The sequence below is a fragment of the Microtus pennsylvanicus genome, chromosome 11 (genome assembly GCF_037038515.1).
Source record: "Microtus pennsylvanicus isolate mMicPen1 chromosome 11, mMicPen1.hap1, whole genome shotgun sequence".
NCBI lineage: Eukaryota > Metazoa > Chordata > Mammalia > Rodentia > Cricetidae > Microtus > Microtus pennsylvanicus.
In genome coordinates, this window is record NC_134589.1 from 93,844,595 (window position 1) to 93,861,393 (window position 16,799).

General features: G+C 48.8%; 1 protein-coding gene across 2 annotated transcripts; it reads right to left on the minus strand.

Annotated features, from left to right (window-relative positions):
- Positions 1 to 32: 32 nt before the first annotated feature.
- Positions 33 to 11,661, minus strand: C11H16orf89 (chromosome 11 C16orf89 homolog). 2 transcript variants are annotated; one of them, XM_075989711.1, is made up of 8 exons: positions 11,454 to 11,661; positions 9,745 to 9,894; positions 7,355 to 7,505; positions 6,279 to 6,396; positions 5,564 to 5,699; positions 4,414 to 4,518; positions 714 to 797; positions 33 to 363 (listed from the first exon to the last, which is right to left on the minus strand). In XM_075989711.1, exons 1-8 carry the CDS (start codon positions 11,650 to 11,652, stop codon positions 185 to 187), a joined length of 1,122 nt encoding a protein of 373 aa, XP_075845826.1. In that variant the 5' UTR covers positions 11,653 to 11,661; the 3' UTR covers positions 33 to 184. The 2 variants fall into 2 exon arrangements, with proteins under 2 accessions (XP_075845826.1, XP_075845827.1); XM_075989712.1 differs by lacking the exon at positions 4,414 to 4,518.
- Positions 11,662 to 16,799: the final 5,138 nt, after the last annotated feature.

A 16,799-nucleotide genomic window follows, 5' to 3' on the forward strand; every position in this document is an offset into this window, starting at 1 on the left:
AAGACAGAAGACTCGGCTGCAGTTGTGCTGTGTGTATTCTGCTGACCTCGGGTCCACCCCGTTCTCCAGCCCTGTCTTTCCTGACCCGCTCTCAAGACTTCTAAATACCCAGATGTGGCGATGGGATTCTAGCTGCTCACTTTCCCCAGATGCCCCCTCAGCATGTGACCCCTGACCCCGGGATCTAAGAAAACATGCCAGTCCTCTGGCCCTCAGGCATGGGAGTGCCATCTTGATAGTTGCTCTCTGGTGACTGTGCGGGTGGATGTGGCTCTCCATTGTCTGGGTGGAATTCTGCCAGGATGTAGAGAAAGCCACCCAGGGCTGCGACTGCCGTGGCTGTGTTGTGGCAAGAGCAGCCGTCTGTGGAGGGGAGAGAAGTGCTCGGAGCAAACTTGGCTCTTTGCTCAACACACTTCACCAGGAATACTTTATGGGTCTCCCCCAGCTGATCTGCCAGGCACAGTGTCGGCATATTGGTGTCCTGCACATCAGAGATGCCCCCTGCAGGTAAGGCTCAGACCCTTTTCCACTGAGGGCGAACTGTCAGACGGGAGCAAACAGAGGTGGGAAAGCTCAGTAGTAGAGCACTCAGTGCGATGCTCTAGACCCTTGGTCTTATCCCCTTGTACTGGGGAAAACGACAACCACCAATCAGGAAAGAGCTTTGATTGCCTGGGTAATGGGTAAGTGAAACCCTAGGTGTTTGTTACCTGTGAACATTTTTTCCCTTCTCCGTACTCTTCTCAGAACGCCCTGCCGATGTGGCGTGTCTTCTGGAAGCTCCCCCTTTGCATCTGGAGAAGAGCCAAAGGCAAAGCTCTCAGGATAACTTCCACTCAATAAGCCTTTTCTCCTCCTGACTGCTTTAGGGACTTAGAGCAAGGATTATCAACTCTTAGGTTGTGAACCCTTTGGTATTGTGTATCAGCCTACATATTGGATATTTACATTATGGTTTGTAACAGTAGCAAAATTACACTTAGGAAGTAGCAATGAAATGGTTTTATGGTTGGGGTCACCACAACATGAGGAACTGTAATAAAGGGTCGCAGCATTAGAAAGATTGAGAACCACTGTTCTAGAGGTTTCTTCCTGTGCCTGTCTGCTTGTCCTCTAAGCTCCACCCCCTAAATCAGAACCTCTAGATGGGCTCCTATTTGACACTCACTCTTAAAGTGTCCTAGGACTCTTCATTTTATGAACCATGGTAATAATTTTTTTTTTTTTTGGTTTGTTGAGACGCGTGTCTCACTATGTAGCTGACTCTCCTGGTACTATATCTGTAGACCAGACTGGTCTTGAACTCAAAGAGATCTACCTGCCTCTGCCTCTCTAGTGCTGGGATTAAAGGTGTGCGCCACCAGGCCAAGTTGTTGTTTTGAGGTAGGTTTTAACTCTGTAGTACAAGCAGGCCTAGAGTTTATAGCAATCCTTCTGCCTCATCCTCCCAAGCATTGGTATAATAGATGTGAGTAAGCTGTTTTTGAAACTTCTTTTACTTAATCATTTTGTTTATTTATTTTTGTGGTTCTTGGGTTGAATCTGGAGTCTTGCACACGCTGGGCCTGCACTCTGCCACCTAGCCCTTTTTAAAATGATTATTGGGGCTGTAGAAATGGCTCAGCAGTCAAGAGCACTTCCTGCTCTCCCAGAGAACCCAGGTTTGATTCCCAGCACCAAAATGGCAGCTTACAACCCTCTGTAACTGAAGTCCTAGAGGACCTGAGTTCTCTTCAGGCCTCTGTGGACACCACATATGTATGGTACACAGACATATATGCAGAAAGGCACTCATATACATACAGATAAATTGAAAATAAAATTACTAGCCAGGCGGTGGTGGTTCATGCCTTTAATCCCAGCACTCAGGAGGCAGAGGCAGGCGGATCTCTGGGAGTTCGAGGCCAGCCTGGTCTACAAGAGCTAGTTCCAGGACAAGCTCCAAAGCTACAGAGAAACCCTGTCTTGAGAAACCAAAAAAAAAAAAGAAGAAGAAAGAAAGAAAGAAAGAAAGAAAAGGAAAAAGAAAAAAATTATTATTACATTTAATTATTTAAGGGTGACCTGTGGCATGTGTGTGTAGAGGTCTGAAGACAACTTCTGGGAGTCAATTCTCTTCTACCATGTGGGACTAGCTTATCATACTTGGTGGCAAAGGTCTTTATATCCTAAGCCTACTTGAAGTCCTCTCCCCACTGTTACTTTGAGGCAGGGTCTCACTAAATTGCTCAGGCCAGGCAGGCCTTGGAGTTCTGATCCTCCAACCTCAGTCTCTTCAGTGGCTAGGATGGCAGAGCTGCACCACCATTACTTTGGCATGTCACCAAGTCTTAGCATGTCACTTCGCCTTACCACATCACCGTGTCTTAGCGCATCACCGTGTCTTAGTGCATCACCCTGTCTTAGCGCATCACCCTGTCTTAGCATATCACCGTGTCTTAGCGCATCACCGTGTCTTAGAGCATCACCATGTCTTAGCGCATCACCGTGTCTTAGTGCATCACCTGCCTTAGCATATCACCGTGTCTTAGTGCATCACCGTGTCTTAGAGCATCACCATGTCTTAGCGCATCACCGTGTCTTAGTGCATCACCGTGTCTTAGTGCATCACCTGCCTTAGCATATCACCCTGTCTTAGCGCATCACCTGCCTTAGCATATCACCGTGTCTTAGTGCATCACCCTGTCTTAGCGCATCACCGTGTCTTAGTGCATCACCCTGTCTTAGCGCATCACCCTGTCTTAGTGCATCACCTGCCTTAGCATATCACCGTGTCTTAGTGCATCACCCTGTCTTAGTGCATCACCTGCCTTAGCATATCACCGTGTCTTAGCGCATCACCGTGTCTTAGAGCATCACCATGTCTTAGCGCATCACCGTGTCTTAGTGCATCACCTGCCTTAGCGCATCACCGTGTCTTAGTGCATCACCGTGTCTTAGAGCATCACCATGTCTTAGCGCATCACCGTGTCTTAGTGCATCACCTGCCTTAGCATATCACCCTGTCTTAGCGCATCACCTGCCTTAGCATATCACCGTGTCTTAGCGCATCACCGTGTCTTAGCGCATCACCTGCCTTAGCGCATCACCGTGTCTTAGCGCATCACCGTGTCTTAGCGCATCACCTGCCTTAGCATATCACCGTGTCTTAGCGCATCACCGTGTCTTAGCGCATCACCTGCCTTAGCATATCACCGTGTCTTAGCGCATCACCGTGTCTTAGCGCATCACCTGCCTTAGCATATCACCGTGTCTTAGCGCATCACCCTGTCTTAGTGCATCACCCTGTCTTAGCGCATCACCCTGTCTTAGTGCATCACCTGCCTTAGCATATCACCGTGTCTTAGCGCATCACCGTGTCTTAGAGCATCACCATGTCTTAGCGCATCACCGTGTCTAACACCTTAGTGCATCACCAAGCCTTAGCTTTCTTCTTATCTCAAAGGCAGTTGCTGCTTTAAGGACCCCAAGCTTCTCATGGAGATACTGGCACTTCCCGGGAACCTGTCCTGTGGCGGGCACAATCTGGGTGTTCTTGGAGGTGGTGATGCTTATGCTTATGAATTTTCAGATGGGAAAATTGAAGATAACCTACTGTCACGTGTCACATGGTTGGAAGAGGCTCATCTCGGGCTTCTCGACTGTCACCCTGTCTGGGTGGTCTTCCCCGCTAACTCTGTCTAAAGAGCCTTCCCCAGTGTTCTTTCCCAGCTCTTGGCAGAACTTGGCATGACCACATCTGTATGTGGAAGGGGTTTCTGTCTCATGTCTGGAGCTACACAGATGCTCAGGAAACACTGAAGGAATGAATTTATCAACACACATGCAGCGGGCCAAGCTTCCTCACAGGACTGGCTGCTAAGCCCATCACCCATGTGTGTGCTTGCCTGTGCACACACACATGTGTTCTACATTGTTGTAATATGAGCGGCTGGGTTGCGTCCCCGCCGCCTGGCTCCTGGCCACCAGCTAGCTTATGCCCCGAAATAATTACACGGAAACTGTATTCTTTTAAACACTGCTTGGCCCATTAGTTCCAGCCTCTTATTGGCTAGCTCTTACATATTGACCTAACCCATTTTTAATAATCTGTGTAGCCCTCGAGGTGGCTTACCAGGGAAGGTCTTAACCTGCGTCTGTCTGGAGTGGGAGAACCATGGCGACCCTCTAACTTAGCTTCTTTCTCCCAGCATTCTGTTCTGTTTACTCCGCCTATCTAAATTCTACCCTATCAGAGGGCCAAATAGTTTTCTTTATTACTTAACCAATGAAAGCAACAGATAAGATACAACACCCACCTCCATCACTACATCACAGTTAGTGCTCAGTGCCCATGCACTCGTTTCTCGAGTGACGCACAACTGAAACCCCACCAACCCTTCTCCTAGGCAGGGCAGACGGGCAACTCACCAGGCTTCCCGAAGCATCCCAGCTGGGGCTTCTGCCAGCTGAGAATAGCCTCCAGCCAGCGCAGCTTGTAGAAGTCAGAGAAGCCGGCCATACCGCAGAACATGACTGCAAACACACACCAAGGTGCCTCTGTAGGCCTGTCTCCACCACCCACCCTTTGTCCCTGGGGTCACCACAGAAGGGGGTGCTTAAGGGACCTGCCTGGCTCTTTCTCTGCTCTAGGATTACAGGGCCTCGACGGATGTGCTGTCTTGACCCCCAGAGGCTCCCAGGCCCTAGTCCTGTCCTTCCAGTCCTATCACAGGGCTGCTGGAGTCAGGCTTGGTGGAGGTGTTTAGAAAGAAGCAGTCACTCAGGGCTCCTTTTCTCTTTATCTCCAAGACCCTGGTGTGTGTGTGTGTGTGTGTGTGTGTGTGTGTGTGTGTGTGTCTGTCTGTCTGTCTGTCTGTCTGTCAGTTGGTCAGTCTGTCCAGAACTCCCTCAGTAGATTAGACTTGGTAGACAAAGAGTAGTCACTGTGACAAGCAAACAATGCTTGGTTACATTTAAGCCCCTAATAAGCAATATGTGTGCAAGCATATGTGGAGGTCAGAGGTTAACTACAGCATCATTTCTACAAAGTTGCCCACCTTATTGTTTATTTTCTTATTGTGTGTGGGCATGTGTGTGCCGTGGCATGTGTGGAGAGGTCAGAGGACAACCTTTGGAAGCTGACTCTCTTCTTCCACCATGTGGGTCTCGGGGACTGAATTTATGTCCTCTGGCTTAAGGTGGGCGCCTTTTAACCCCTGAACCATCTAACCAGCCCCATCTTACTTTTCGAGACAGGATCTCTTGGTTTCTTGGACTTGCTCATTCACTAAAGCTAGGTGCTCACCAAGTCTGGGGGATCCATCTGTCTCTACCTCCTCAGTACCAGGGATTTGCCTGCCCCTGCCTCCTCTGCCCTAGGATTATCAGCATGTGTCACCTGTCACCATTGCTGGCTTTTCCACAGGAGTCCTCATGCCTGCAAACCGTGCCCTTTATTGACTAAGCCGCATCCCCAGGCCTGTATCTTCTGTGCTTACTTGATTAACTTAGCAGTCTGGAGTGTGTGCATGCAGCCCCGTGTCTGCAGCCCCCTCCTCTACCACGAGGCTAGGCTCACTGTTTTCCATGAAGAGGTCTCGGGTGCGGTAGGTATATCCGACGGCCTCAGCTCTCCGGTTCAGTTCCATCATGTTCGCACAGAAGATGTCAATGTAGTGCTGGCTCTGGTGGAACAGCCCCTCGGTGCACCCTTGCTGGGGGACAGACAGACAGCAGGAGACGAGGAAGTGGTTATGTGGGAGATACATGCTCAGTCAGGGAAGGCCTGCAGCTCTGAGCTGGTCTTGCAGGGGCTGTGTTTGGAAGAAGGTCTCTCCTCCTTCCCCAGCCACACTCCTGTCTTTGCAGCGGAGTCAGCTTACGTTCTGGCTTGGTCACTTAAAAACTGAGTGACCGTGGCTCACTCATTTCTGAGCCTCAAAGTCTTTTTCCAGAAAGGGATGGCCATGCAGGTGTGTCCAACCTTTTGACCTTCTGAGCTGATTTGTACAGTAGAGTTGCAAAGGAATCTCAGAAGACTTCGCAGTGTTTGAAGTAGGATTACAGTTTTGTGCTGCCCCACATGTATAGGTTGGACACTACCCATAGTGCTTGGGTGGGCACTGTAGGTACGTAGTGGTAGTGCCTGACAAGAGAACAAACACTAGGTGGCGCTCTAAGGCAGTACCAAGTGCTGCTAGATGGCGTGGTCCAGGGAGCCTCTCAGGACGCCGCCGACAGGCTGTGGGAGGGGAAAACGAGTTGAGAACTGGCTTTCTCTGCATAGCACTTACCATTCTGGCCCAGAGGAAGAAGAGCAGCTGGTGGGACAGGCTGTAGTCTGAGCAGCCGGCCTTAGTCATAAGGGTTCTGCAGAAATTGGAGAGCCTGCAAGGCTGGCTGCTGTCTGTCCTGCAGAAAGACAAGCCAGGCTGATGAGGACAGTGCTCCCTCCCATCCTACCCTGAGTCTGCACACCCCGTGTTTCCCTCTGTGATTGTTAGGGTGAAGGTTCTGGGCTGGGCACTGGTTGCCAATTAAAATACAAGTGTCCCAAGTCTTACTTTGTTTTGAGACAAGGTCTCATTCTGTAGCTCAGTCCTGTCTCAGCCATCTTGCTTGCTGGGACTACAGGTATCTGATACCATGACCGACTGTGTCTTGGTCTTGGTCTAGCTCAGAGGAGGCACTGCGGAACTGTCCTGGGCATGGACAGCCACTAGTGTTTGAGACTTCCTATCACTCCGTGGAGTCCCCAAGTATCTTTTCCATCAGTCTCCTAAATAAAGGACCATTCAAACCCTGCAAACTGGCGAGTGTGATCTGGGCTCAGCGTACTTACTCATACCCTAACTGACGATAGAGGTACTACCTAGAGTGCAGCCCCTCTGTGGGTCAGCTGTGGCTTGGCATTTCTCTGAAGGAGGCTAAGAAGACAATGCCCCCTCCATCCTGCTCTGCCCCCTGCACTAAAATGCCCTAGACCTTCCCGCAAGCCTGTCAGCTGCAGACGGAAGTGGGGAGTACGACTGTGCTCTGTACTGCCCCTAGAGGCCGGACGGGAGGTGCTGGGGCCCTGCTGGGCCTGGCGGAGATTGAAGCTTATTCCTGTGTGGCGAGCAAGGGGAGGGCGGGGTGCGGCGGCGACACGGTGAGCAGGAGAGACGACGACACGGGCGCGGGCGCGGGGGGCACTTTGGGGAGGAGTTCAAACGCTGTGGTCCAGGGAAAGTGAGGTCTGAATTGCATGGAGCAGGGCGGGAGAGGCCTGCTGATACCTGCGCACAGGCACCTGCGTTTACTCAAAACTCTGGTTGTGGCTTTGAGGACACGATGGGGCTTTTAGGTACTGGGGAGACAGGGGACCCACCCTGTTCCTAGCAGCTGCACCAGACAGGCATCGCTGCTTTCCTCTGAGAACGAATCCACAGGCTCCAGCCAGGGGTAGACCAGGGAGGCATTGGTGCGGGTCCAGGCATGGGGCAGCTTCCAAAACCCCGGCTGAAGGCTTGGTTGGAACTCTGCAGAGAAGGAGAGGAAGGAAGTGTGCCAAGTGGTCAGGAACCAAGTGCTACAGTGCTGATGACTATTTCAAGCCCAGAAAGAGGATGCCGCTCTGTGGAGCATCTACTGCCGTGATAGAACACTGTGACCGAAAGCAACTTGCGGCACTGAAATTTACCAGATGCAGAAAGCCTCTCACTTATCAGGGAATGCATGGTTCCCCTAATCAATAGCAAGGATTTATGGACGGGCTTTGCCTAAATCCACCGCATCCTGTGGAAATGTGAAGTGGTGGTAGGAAGTCCCGGACCTCTTGGGTGGGATGTCCAGTGGCGTTCTTAGGAAATCATTGCCCAGCCAGGGGTATCCAGCACGGCTGGGTATGGTGTTAAAGGACTGGTCTCTGTCTCTCTGCTAGACAGTTTCGTCTGTGTGGAGGCTAAAACCATCCAAGCTGCCTGCAAGAGGCTGTGGCTTGTCAAGCCGACTACAAGTCATGTGGAGAGCTCGTTGGTTCTGAGGAACCAGGAATTAGACAGCTCTGACAGGCACAGGGAAAGGGCCACAGATGGATATTTGAGGTGACAGCTTCTTCCTCATTCCTCTGACCTGAGACAAAGGCTGGGTGTTTTTTCTCCTGCTGGTAGAGCCTCCCTCCTGGTGCCTGGTCCAGTCTGGTCAGATGTGCTCAAGGCTGGACCAGGATGCTTACGTGAAGCTTCCCTTTCTTTATCTAAATTGAGCAATCCTAAATTAAGGGAAGGGGACTGATTCCAGGTCACCAAGGACTCTTAAGAGCCTCAGTCCTCCGGGAGAGCCCCCCTCTGCCTTGCAAGGGAGCCCCCTGTGTCTTGCTGTGTGCATACCTGTTCACTCTGTAGATTGTGCTGTCCAAGATCTTCCTAGCTGCTACCTGCTGTGTTCCAGAGTTTTCCTGCCTTTTAACTCTTTAGCTAGCAGATAAAATGAACCTGACCTAGGTCTCTAGATGGTAACAGTTCCAGGCTTGTGTAAGTCAGCATCCATGCTGGGATGGGCTTTCAATGATGAAGCTGTCTGTGAGTCCTCTATACTCCTGTGAGTTCCCCCTTGCCCACACTCCTGCTTGTAATCCCAATAAACTCACTGGTTCACTAACACCGTTTTGGTCCGTCATCATTTCCTATCTTGGGTGAGCAACATTCATGTCTTCTCAGGAAAAGTGCCACACAGCAAGCACTGGTGTCCCCATCCCCACCAGGAACTGCTGTGGAACAGTAATTGTGCACTGGAAATATGTATTATTCTCATTAGTTAATAAAGAGCTGACTGGTCTATAGCTGAGCAGGAGAGTTTGGGCAGGAGAGCCAGACTAGGAGAATTCTGGGAAGAAGAAGGGAGGAGGGAGCAAGACATACTGGAGGACAGGTAAAGCCATGAGCCACATGGCCATACATGGATTAATAGAAATGGGTTAATTTAAGTTGTAAGAGCAAGTTAGTAATAAGCCTGTGCTATTGGTTGAACATTTATAATTAATATTGAGTCTCCATGACAGTTATTTGAGAACTGGCAGGCGGAAAAGAAAAGTCTGTCTACAAGAAACAGATGAATGAGGCTTATAGGATAGGAGCTTCTGTGGCAGTGGTTCTCAACCTGTGGGTCTCAATCCCCTTTCATAGAGGTCACTAAGACCATTGGAAAACACAGACATTTGCATTGTCATTCATAACAGTAGCAGATTACAGTTATGAAGTAACAATGAACATAGTTTTATGGTTAGGGGTCACCATGACATGGGGAACTGTATTAAAGGGCCCCAGCATTAGGAAGGTTGAGAACCACTGCTCTGTAGGATCCTTAAAGGGGGCAAGGTGATGAACTTTTTTTTTTGTTGTTTTTTTTGAGACAGGGTTTCTCTGTGGTTTTGGAGCCTGTCCTGGAACTAGCTCTTGTAGACCAGGATGGTCTCGAACTCACAGAGATCCGCCTGCCTCTGCCTCCCAAGTGCTGGGATTAAAGGCGTGCGCCACCAGCGCCCGGCACTTTTTTTTTTTGATACAAAATACAGAACGGTAGGCGCTAAGGTTCTCTGTGCAAAGAGACGGGCCACTTTAGATCTGCCTCTCTGGAAATCAGGATTAAAGTCAGGAAGTGGCTGGGTCACCTGTGGCTTCCTTACGACTGGTGTGGACCTGGCCTCGCTTCAGGAGATGCCCATACCTAGGTATTTCAAAGGATGCTACCTCTGATGCAATAGGCCCACCCTGCTCTTACCTTTTAGGTATGTGGGGTCACTCTTCTTGAGGTAGAAGATGGATTTTTGGAGCAGAATAGACAGCGTGTTGGCCAACTGTCCAGCACGCAGGCTGAGAGGCCGCAGCAGGGGATTGGAAGCCCATTTTTTCTGGACTCCTTGGAGTTGCACTAGAAGGGGAGATGAGAAGTCATCCATCTTAACATCTGGCCACACGTGTGCAGGGAAACACCCAAGGCTATAGTCATGGACCTGAGCAGAAACAAGGCTCTTATAAAGTGGATCTGGCTTGTGGGTACAGCTCAACTTGAATTCTAGAATTGGGCTTGGGTTCAAATCTTGATTCTCTATGCTTTTTCATCAACTGGCCAGAAAAAGTTACTTAATCTCTCTTCATTCATCATCAGAAATTGTTACTTCTGCCGGGCGGTGGTGGCACACACCTTTAATCCCAGCACTCAGGAGGCAGAGGCAGGTGGATCTCTGTGAGTTCGAGACCAGCTTGGTCTTCAAGAGCTAGTTCCAGGACAGGCTCCAAAGCCACAGAGAAACCCTGTCTCGAAAAACCAAAAAAAAAAAAAAAAAAAAAAAAAAAAGAAATTGCTACTTCTTGGAGGATGTTTTAGGGATTAAGTGAGCTAATGCCTGGAGACAGCATTTTCTGTTGTACGAAGAAAGTATGTAATGAAGTTTATTTTCTGTACTGACTCAGCAAACGCAGCCTGTGAGGGATAAGCAAGGAGGAGTCTAGTCTGGCGGGGGCATCTGGAGACATGGATTTGTTCTTATGGCCAATGTCTGCTCATCCACCATTTAAGATATCTTCACAGGTACCTAAAAATACGGGTGGAGGGGGAGCTTGGCACTGTGCCTGCTATGCCTAACAGGAAAGACAGCCAGCCAGAGAAAAATTGCTCTCTCTCTCTCCTCCTCCTCTTCCTCCTCCTCTTTCCTCTTCTTTTCTCTCCCTTGTTTCTTTATTGGATTTTGTTTTGAGACAGGGTCTCTCTACGTAGCCCTGGCTATCCTAGAACTCATGCAGATCCACCTGACTCTGCCTCCTGAGCGCTAGGATTGCAAGCACAGATCACCACATCTACCTCATGCATCTTTTCTAGAGGAATTTGGCGCTGCTGTGTATGTCTCTGTCTCACTTAATCTCAGCCTGGAGGGGATGGGAATCTCCGGAGATGCCCACTGCCCAAGCCTAGGCAGACACCAGGCATGGAATCTTTGTCACTTTGGGCAGGACCTCACTGCAACCCACATGTGTACTTGTGTGCATGCACACCTTTGTGTCTTGGCCAGGTTCCAGCCCACTCCTTCCAGATTGTATGCCTCCCAAAGCTAACAAACACTTGACTGTTTTCTCAGGACCTTTAGCTGCCTTTGGCAGAAGGGGAGGAAACCAGGTAGGGGCAAGATCTGGGGGAGAGTTCCTGTTTTGTCTCCAGCCACCCTTAGGCAAGGGGAGTGACATTTCCTTACTGTTCCCAGCCTGTCAGGAAGGGCTGCCAAAGGAATCTTTTCCTTCTAAGCCTATAATTGCCAAATATTTTCTCATACTGCCTTTAAGTCCTTATTCTACAAAGTTTGGTAAGAGCTGGCTGAGAACTATACTCTCAGGAAGAGCCCCGGGTCTTCACCTTATCCAGGTAGAGGCCCTGGGGTCTCAGGTCCTGGGGGAACGGGCTTTCCTAGCGTCCATCTGGGAGCAAGGCTCACATACCTTCCAACACTCGGAATCCCACAGCACCGTCCAGGTTGATATTAGGCAGCCTGTCCTCCAGGAACAAGGTGGCTTTCTCTAGCGCAGTCAGGATCAGGCTTGCCATGGTGCCCTGTGCAGTGTCTGGCCATGGCAGTGAGGAGGAGGGCTGTGGTGGCAGGGCCAGCAGCAGAAGAAGAAACAGCCTCAACCTGGCCATGAATGGCTTCTGTTGGTGGATAGTCACACTGAAATGCCAGGAACCCTCCCAGATCCTTTAAAGACCGTGTTCCCGCCTCTTCCTCCACCTCTCTTCTCCAGGAAGACTTGGAGACAAGAGCCAGGGCAGGGTTGCAGCCAGCTACAGGGCCATGGGCATGGTCAGGCCAGTTTGGCGTATGGGGTTTGCTGGTTGTCTTTGTGTATAGGCGTATGTAGGTATGAGTTTGTGTGAGTACATGTACTTGTAGGGATATGTGTGAGTGTATGTGCATATGTGTGTATGTGTGCTGTGTGTATGTGTGTGTGTGGCATGCACACACGTGTGGAAGCCAACCTCTGGTATCATTGCTTAGAAAAAAACCATCCACCTTGATTGAGAAAGAGCCTCTCATCGACCTGGAACTTGCCAAGTAGTCTAGGCTGGTTGGCCAGCGAGCCCCAGGGATCCTGCGGTCTCCCCCATCCTGGTGCTGGGATTGCATGTGTCATCATGCCTGATTTTTTATGTAGATTTCAAGGATTGAACTCAGGTCCTCGTGTTTGTTCAGCAAGCACGTCATTGCCTGACAGCTGTCTCTCCAGCTCCTGTATCTTTCCCACTGCTGATCTAGCCCTGGTGTAAGTGAAGCTGAAAAATTCAGGTTTCTTCCTTCCACCAGGAACTCACCATGCAGTCCTGGCTGTCCTGGAACTCACTTTGTAGACCAGGCTGGCCTCCAACTCAGAGATCCACCTGCTACTGCCTCACAAGTGCTAGGATTAAGGGCATGTGCCACAGGCTAGATAACAAGGAGGGTTCAAAGAAGGATATATGGATTTCCTTGGGAAGGGGTGTTGTAGCGGGAGCGGCAGGGCTGCTTCCCGCCACCCGACTAGCTTTACCCAAAATAATTACACGGAAACTGTATTCTTTTAAACATTGCTTGGCCCATTAGTTTTAACCTCTTATTGGCTAGCTCTTACATATTGATCTAACCCATTTCTAATATTCTATATAGCACCATGAGCTGGCTTACCAGGAAAGATCTTAAACTGCATCTGTCTGGAATGGGAGAATCATGGCGACTGCCTGACTCGGCTTCTTTCTCCCAGCATTCTGGTTGGTCTACTCCACCTACCTAATTTTCTGTCATATTAAAGGCCAAGCAATTTTTTTATTAATTAACCAAAAAAACAACAGATAGACAAATGACCTTAACCAATAGACAGATGACCCTTCTCCATCAAAGGGGAAATAGAAGATATCTCCTGGATAAACTGGGGCGAGGGTTGGGGAACTGGGGGGATGGGAGCTTGAGGGAGCAGGCTGGGCAGGCTGGGTGCAGGAGAAAGGTTGGGGGCCAGACAGAGTTGAAAAGTAAAGAAAAAGCCGTCTTAATAGGAGAGCCCATTTCGGGATTAGAGAGAAACCTGGTACCAGGGAAATCCCTAGGAACTCACAAGGATGACCCAGCTAAGACTCCTAGCAATGGTGGAGAGGGTGTCTGAACTGACCATCTATTGTAATCAGATTGGTGACTACGCTAATTGTCATCAGAGAGCCTTTATCCAGTAACTGATGGAAGCAGATGCAGAGATCTACAGCCAAACCCTGGACTGAGTTCCAGGAATCCTGCTGAAGAAGGGAGGAGGGATTGTGCGAGCTGGGAGGGGGATGGGGGGAGGGTCAAGGTCACACATGATGGGGGAACCCACTGAGACAGCAACCTAAGCTCATGGGAGCTCATGGACTCTGGACCATCAGTTAGGAAGATTGCATAGGACTGACCTAGGCCCTCTGCGTGTGTGTGACAACTGTGTAGCTTGGTCTCTTTGTAAGGCTCCTAGCAGTGAGATCAGGACCTGTCTCTGTTCCCAATGCTTGGTTACCTTGTCCAGCCTTGATGCAGGGGGAAGAACTTGGTCCTGCCTCAAGTTGATGTGCCAGGCTTTGTTCAAGCCCATGAGAGGCCTGCCCCTTTCTGAATGAAGACAGAGGAAGAGTGCAGGGGGAGGGGGAAGGTGGGAGGTGGGGGAGGGGATGGGAAGAGAGGAGGGAGTGGAAACTGTGGTTGGTATGTAAAATAAATAGAAAAATGGTAATGAAATAAAATTTAAAAATATAAATAAAGGTGTGTGCCGCTGCGCCCAGAGGTTTGCTTGTGGAACCAACTCATTGGCAGGTACATTGTCTTCCCAAACTTTCTCAGAGTGGCACTTGACCAGTGGGAACTGATTTCAAGTTAGGGAGGTCACCCACAAAGCTGGGCGCCATGGAGCGTGCTTGTAATCACAGGACTTGGGAATGTAAGGAAGAAGGAGCCACTGCAAATTTGAGGACAGTTTGGAATTTACAGTGAGCTCAAAGCTAGCCAGAGCAACCTAATGATTCTGACTCAAAATTTAAATTCATAAAAGGAGCTCTAAGATGTAGATCAGTGGTACAGAGTGTAAGGAGTAAAATCTAATGGTTCATTTTCAACAGAAAAGTAGCATGGGTCAGTTTAGGTCCAATTATTGATAAACGGAAAATCCTGGACTCCTGGAGGCAGTCTACTAACTATTAATAATGTTTTCTGCCCACCAACCACCACCCCATAATAAGTCTCTTCACAGACTCAGTAAGCCAGATCAAGCTGAATTAAAAAAGTAGAATAGATTTATTTGAGCAAAGCAACTCCTGGGCAGTTTCTCCAATCCCAGAGATTGAGGTCCGAAAGCCCACCCCCTCCAACAACTAATGTAGGAAGACTTTATAGATTGTAGACAAGGGGTGATGATGTGTCTCCCACAAACTGGGGTTGTGTACAAGTATGGTCAGAGGAGGAAGCTGCAGTAGCTGCCAAGAAAGTGGAACTGGGCTTTTAGCATTCAGAGATTCTCTGAGTGGGCAGGGTTTGGAGACAGAAAACAGGAATGGGTATTACAGCCTGGTGAGACCAGCTCCCAGGTCTGCACCAGGGTTGCAGAAAGAATGCCTTCAGAGTGGCGGTACTTAGAAAAATTTCCTATCTATCTGAGGGAAAGACTCCCAGTCATGGTCTGAGGTCATGCGCTTTATATCGCCAGCTCTCATTCTCCTTGGCTTCTTTGTTCACACAGATTATATAGACATTCAACAACAAACTTTAGGCAATAAAAAAGGTCACAAAAACTATTTCTCAAGGTCATAATGCATTCCTTGTGTAAATGATAAGGGACACAAGAGAAATAAACCTGTCAGCTTTCTGATTGGTGGGCAACTGTAAAAGGGAATTCAGCTGTAACGTTATCTTTAAGAAGATAACCTACAAGGGGTTATGAAGGAGAAAGGCTAAACTATTGAGAGGTCTAAGGAAGAAATATAGAAGTCGTGTATAGCTGGTACCTGCTGGCACAGCCCAAACAGTACCTGAGCAGGGAGTGCGGATTGAGAAAAGACAGAGATAGAAGATAGATTCGGAAGGACTGTCAGTGAATACTGCAGCCCGGAGTTTATTTCCCAGCATGCTTATATACAACTCTGAGGCAGAGAAAGTGATACAAAAGTTGTATCCGAGACAATGCTGACACTACGCAGTATAGGCAGACGGTATTTTAAGAACACTACATCTCAGCTGGGCGGTGGTGATCTCCCAGCACTCAGGAGACAGGCAGGTGGATCTCTGTGAGTTGGAGGCCAGCCTGGTATACAGGGTGAGTTCCAGGACAGGTTCCAAAGCTACAGTGAGAAACCTCTCGAAAGCCCCCCCCCAAAGCGTCACAAGTCTAATAATGCATTTTCTTATCGTGTGCACCACCCCACAGAGCACAAGGAGGGAAACTTGTAACTTTTCATTCAAGGTTGTGAGGCCAGACCATCCTCTGTAGTGAAGCCTTTCCCATGGTTATCTGGGCATAAGGCTGTTTCTCTCTGGACTTGGTTAACAAAACAGACATCTGCAATTCTGTCCTTGTGTATTATCTGTGAAAAAATAACTTATGATCTATTCACAGAGACATTAAGTCTAGTTAATTATACTTAATTGTCTTGTCAACAAGTTATTGATGGAAAACAGGCATCTAAGTTTCTCACCGTTTTGTGGAACAAAGGTTTAACTATAAAGGCATATTTTATTCACCAAAATCACACAGTACAGGAAGAAGTCATCCTCCAGTCAATTCACAGAAACAGCAGTGCCAGCAAAGGAGGAACACGCTGCCAGCCAGCAGTTATGGGAAGAATCCTATGGCCGTTTTAGAGGAGGGGGGTTGTAGCACACAAGAGAATTACAGACAGAAGTAGCCTGTTATTCACAGGCAGTGATCGCATAAACCTTGCTCAGGAGGCTACTCCATCAGAGAGTTTGGTCATCTGTGGGTCGACCTTATATCAGCTGTCTTCTACTGCATATTCTTATGGAGACTGACAAATGGGGTTTTCCAGACCATGCAGGGCAAGCTGGAGGTTCCGAATGAATAGTTACTACCATCTGAGCAGTTAGTCTGTCACCCCAAAACCAGATGTTTAGAATGAAAAATTACTAATAGCCAAGGTGCCTAATGATCTGCAGACAGGATAAGATCATCATGTACTTGGTAAGCTTTAATATAAACAGGATGAGCCGGGCGGTGGTGGCACACGCCTTTAATCCCAGCACTCGGGAGGCAGAGGCAGGCGGATTTCTGTGAGTTTGAGACCAGCCTGGTCTACAAGAGCTAGTTCCAGGACAGGCTTCAAAACCACAGAGAAACCATGTCTCAAAAAACCAAAATAAATAAATAAATAAATAAAATAAACAGGATGCAGATCATACATGGTTTTTGCTGAAGAAAACTTAAGAGGCAGAGGCAAAGACAAGACCCAGATTGTACCCTACTGATCATGCAGCCAATGAGGAAAGGGGGTGTCTTAGTGGTTGTGAAGGGATTTCTTAGAAAAGAAAACATTTAACTGGGGGCTGGCTTACGGTTCAGATGTTCAGTCTGTTATCCCATGACTTTGGCATCTCCAGTATCTTGGGGTCTCCCACACAATCCAGGCTTCAAACAATGGTTTCTCTGGGCTTCCACGCAGGGACACTCTTGATACAATGCCTGGTCTCAGTGGCTTTCCTTGCTATCGAGGGAGATTTCATAGCCCCTTTCTTTCTATTTTTTTTCTCTAAATCCTAGGTTCTGGGATTAAAGGTGTGTGCCTCTACAACC